The 5,000-nt window shown below is 39.4% G+C and overlaps 1 protein-coding gene across 1 annotated transcript in view; it reads left to right on the top strand.

Moving 5' to 3' along the window:
- The window catches only part of MEIS1 (Meis homeobox 1), a 123,408-nt gene extending 120,634 nt beyond the window's left edge, over nucleotides 1-2,774 (top strand). Inside the window, exon 12 of the mRNA XM_019549157.1 lies at nucleotides 1,216-2,774. Within this exon, the coding sequence (XP_019404702.1) occupies nucleotides 1,216-1,499 (284 nt within the window). The 3' untranslated portion in view covers nucleotides 1,500-2,774. The remainder of the gene's footprint in view (nucleotides 1-1,215) is intronic.
- The last annotated feature ends 2,226 nt before the right edge of the window (nucleotides 2,775-5,000 follow it).

Genomic DNA, 5,000 nt, shown 5'->3' with positions numbered 1-5,000 from the left:
ATATTTTATAAGCAATTTTCATTAGTTCAAAAATGTTCCTTTAGGCTAGATTAAGCAGCTATTCATTGCTAGAGCCTTGAGACCTGATTCCAAGGTGTTCATAGCATTCACAGTGCACTATTACTTAGAACTAAAGCCAATTGAACCTACTTAGCAATAGCGTTATGCCTTTCACCCTTGATGATTATGGAGCTTATAGCTCTCAGAAACAATACACCTGTCAGTTTCCATCAACTATAGCAATCCATGCAGAAGGCAGAGGCCCATGGAAAGCAGGAGGTTTATTGTTTTAGGTCCAATTTTTCTTATTGTTCTCAAAATCATCGAAAGGTTGACTAAGTTCTGTGTCTGATTCTTTTCAGAAATAAGGGATCACAGGGAAGGAATTAATTGATAACTGTTATTGATTTTTTTTAATGTGTTTAAAAATACAGGTTTGATTTAACAATCATCCTTAGTAATCCTATCAGTTTCAGCTTCATATGAGGCCTTTGTTCAACAATATATGTACTGGTTGTATAATGGGTATGTGAATGACAGAAGTACTTCTCATGCTTGACTCCAAACAATTATGTTTGTGGCTAAATAAACAAAAAAACCTGTTAATAGCTGTTGACATTGATTTAACACATTTCATCTTCAAAGCACTTCATTAATTAATACATATTAATTATTCCTTGTGATAGCTCTGCAAAATAATTAAAATACTTTTATCCCCATTCTAAGAGTGGGAAAACTAAGACAGACAGGTCAAGTGACTTGACCAAGGCTAAACAGAAAGAGTTGGTATCAGAAGCCAGAATGAAAATTTTGTAAGTTCCTTGTTCTCAGTTCTATCCGTGGAAACACTGGACCATAAGTTACACAAAATGTTGTGGCTGTTAAGTGTAATTAGCTATAACTTCATCTCAAGCATGTGTTAGAACGAGCAACATTTTAATTATATGCAAGCCTTTTTCTGCAAATTGTGTTCCTCCTTTAAAATAAACTCTTTTTAATCTACTCCCCAACCAAGTTTTCTGAAACTATCATTTTTCACATCATTTTTGTTTACTACAAGTTGCAAAAATATACCATAGATCATCTTGGGCTTCAGTGTGACTACTTAGATGAGCAAAGTTACATGTGCAGGTAGAGGCTCAAGGCCTTTTATTTCATGGCATTACTGCTTTTATGACATGTGGATATTCACAGATTTCTCTTTTTCCTCTGCAGGGCTGCAAAGTATGCCAGGGGATTATGTGTCTCGGGGTAGCCCAATGGGTATGAATATGGGACAGCCAAGTTATACCCCACCCCAGATGCCCCCACATCCTGCTCAGCTGCGTCATGGGCCCCCCATGCATACCTACATTCCTGGACACCCTCACCACCCAGCAATGATGATGCATGGAGGACCCCCCCACCCTGGAATGCCAATGTCAGCATCTAGCCCCACAATGCTTAACACAGGAGACCCAGCAATGAGTGGACAGGTGATGGACATTCATGCTCAGTAGCTTAAGGGAATATGCATTGTCTGCAACAATGACAGATTTCAAATATTGTCTCTCTGCAATGACTATGGAGTTCCACTCTTGGCATCTGCTTTGGACCAAGGAACAATCCTATTCTTCACAGGGACCCTGAAAAGCAGGAAACACCAACTGAAGTCAACTTCTGGGGACATGCTAAATAACTGTATAAGACATTAAGAGAACAAAGAGTGAAATATTGTAAAATGCTATTATACTGTTATCCATATTACGTTGTTTCTTATAGATTTTTTTAAAAAAAATGTGAAATTTTTCCACACTATGTGTGTTGTTTCCATAGCTCTTCACTTCCTCCAGAAGCCTCCTTACGTTAAAAAGCCTTACAGTTATCCTGCAAATGACAGAAAGGGCTTATTTGCAGGATTTTTAGAGCATTAAAATAACTATGTCAGGCAGAAGAATCTTTCTTCTATCTTAGGATTTCAGCCATGCACACTCTCTCTCTCTCTCTCTCTCTCTCTCTCTTTCTCTCTCTCTCTCTCTCCCCCTTTCTCTCTCTGTCTCTCGCTCTGTCTTTCTCTTTCTAGCCTGGGGCGTGAATTTGCATGTCTAATTCATTTACTCACCATATTTGAATTGGCCTGAACAGATGTAAATCGGGAAGGATGGGAAAAACTGCAGTCATCAACAATGATTAATCAGCTGTTGCAGGCAGTGTCTTAAGGAGACTGGTAGGAGGAGGCATGGAAACCAAAAGGCAGTGTATTTGAAGCCTAATTGTCACATCAGAGCATCATTGTCCCCATGCAGCAACAACCACCTTATACATCACTTCCTGTTTTATGCAGCTCAAAACATGAACTGAAGATTTATTTTTAATATGTTGACTTTATTTCTGGGCAAAGCATCAGTCGTGTGCATTTTCCCATAGTCCCATCATGGAGCATTTATGTATACATTGTAAATAAATTTTGTGCAAAAAGGACTGGAAAAATGATCTGTATTATTGCAATTTTTTGTAAAAGTAGCAGTTTGGTATGAGTTGGCATGCATACAGATTTACTAAGTGGGATAAGCTAATTATACTTTTGTTGTGGTTAAAACAAATGCTTGTTGATAGCCTTTTTCTATCAAGAAACCAAGGAGCTAATTATTATTAATAATAATCATTGCACACTGAGTCTTAGAGTTTCTGATTTGAAACAGTTTGGATTGTATAATAACTCAAAGCCCAGCTGTAGTAGTTTGAGTGCAGTAATGAGATCTGAATCTAAAATAAAAACAAATTATTTTTTGTCATGCTGACTCCACTGCTTCAAACATTTGTTTACTGCCCCCACTTTAACATCTGTAGTAATTCTATGACAAGATGAGAACCCAGCAAGTGCAGAATTAAACTTTAACTCTCCACCCCCCCCAAATTACCTATCATTGTTATTTAAATATCAGCCTCCATAGAAAATTATTTAAAAGTAATGCCTACACTCTGTCAAGAAACTTTCTTAGAGCTTGTACTGTAAATTGTCAGGATGATAACTATTGCCAGTTAGCAAATTTAACATCCAAGGGCATTAACTATCTACAGAATATTGGATAGAAATTTAAATATTATATCCTACAGAATTACATTGGTAATACCTGATTTAAATTATGTGACTCACTGACAGATTAAACTTCTGGAGCATATTTGTGGGGAGGGGGAGAGAGTTAAATGTAGGCTGAAAAGTGGATATTTGTAAGTCAAATAACTACTGGAACTAAAAGATGAGAGACCTTTTTTTTTATTTAAGCTCATAAATAAGCCCAGTGTTCTGATTGGCTGAAGACTGGTCATTAACCAATTTCCCAGCACAGCTGTACTCTCTGCATTGCAGCCAACTAGTTAAATGGTACAAAATAGCATGTTTAGGCTGTGATACATTATAATTTTCTTTCTATAAAATTGCAGCTCTAAAAAGGAGGGTTTCCTGAGGGTACAAAAATCTACAAATATATTAATTAAGGCAAATTAATAATAATAATAAAAAACCCTAGCAGCGCCTGCTTGGTAAACAAAAGGTAGGATCTGAGTGGGACTGGCGCTGGCTCTAAAGTCTGCCATTCTGCCATTCAAGTAGATGTCACCCCATAAACCCGCCCTGAACAATTCTATTTTCGATTTGAAAAGAGGAACCAGTTGTTTGGTGGGTTTACTAGGTGAGAGCTGATTGACTGGCTTACCTGCTGGAGCAGCCCTGTGCCCTCTCACCTTTTGTTTATTGGACCCTGCTTCAGAAGGCTCCCTTCTAAATGCATCTCCCTTTTAGAAAATTAACTCTCTATCCTTAAACACCCCCATCTTTCTTTGATGCAGGATTTTATTTCTGGTGGGGGAAAAGAAACCGCAAATCTTGTAGCTTTCAGCCTGCAAATAGTCTCTAAGATTGAAATAACTCCCCCTTGGTAGGTGGTTACTAGCAGTTAATGACCATTTGTTTACTTTTTCCATTAAATAAGAACTACTTATGAACTGGGCCTAACTATCTCTCTCTCCCCACCAAGCCGATCCCTTCCAGGGGAGTGCCAGGCCAGGACGCCATGGGACTGATTCTCCACTGGCTCCAGAGGAATCCACTGGATGGAGACTGAGAGGGGGGCACTGGTGGGGGGAGTGAGTTGGGGACCCTTAGGGGCAGCTGAGGCTTGAGCTGGAGGCTGGGGAATTAGCAAAATCAAGCCAAGTGGGGGCTTTCCCTCCTCTGATCTCTTCCCCCCACTTTTTCTTTTTTCTTCTTTCTTTTCTTTTCTTTAACCCCTCGCTTTTTAAAGGGCTGACGCATTGATAAGGAGATTGCACATTTCAGCTGCTGCTTTTGTGATTTCCGAATCAGGACACTTTTCTGCCCAAATGCCAGTCCTCGAAGAGTGAGGCTGGCTCTTTTCCTTTTCTTTCTTTCTTTCTTTTTTTTTTTTTTAAATGTTTCTTAAAAGACAAAAACAAACCGCCCTCCTTTTAAAACAAGGGCACACGCGTTTGTGCCTTCTTCGGGGTGGGGAGAAGAGGGTCACAGGACTCCTTCCTAATATGACTTTCTTTATTTTGGGACGGGGGGTGGGCAAGGGGGAGGGCATTTCAAATTAAAAACACTATTATATCCGCGGACATTTAATCAGCTGTAATTATAACACATTCCAAATGAAGAATATGCCTTGACAGTATTTTTATTGTTATTGTTCATCGCATGATGTTAGACGGCTTTAGAAGGCGCAGGAAAGAGAAGTAAACGGGTTACAAATAGGGAATTATCCCTCGTTTAGCATTAAAATTCATTTAGATAAAATTGCCACAAACATTTAAATGGGGAGATTAGTTCCCCCTCACGCCTTATTGCACTCTCTCAATGGCTCCGTTAAGAACATTTTACACGTTGGAAATTCCGTCTTCTCAGGCTGCTTGCTGTTTCCTAGCTACCCCACATTCAAAGCAAAGGCTGCGAGAGAGAGGGAGAGGGAAGGGGGAGGGAGGGAGAGGAGGTGGTGGTGGTG

This window comes from Crocodylus porosus, unplaced genomic scaffold (genome assembly GCF_001723895.1).
Source record: "Crocodylus porosus isolate Cpor-Errol unplaced genomic scaffold, CroPor_comp1, whole genome shotgun sequence".
NCBI classification, from domain to species: domain Eukaryota; kingdom Metazoa; phylum Chordata; order Crocodylia; family Crocodylidae; genus Crocodylus; species Crocodylus porosus.
Note: the sequence above shows the minus strand (reverse complement) of the source record. Positions and strands in the feature narration are given on the sequence as shown.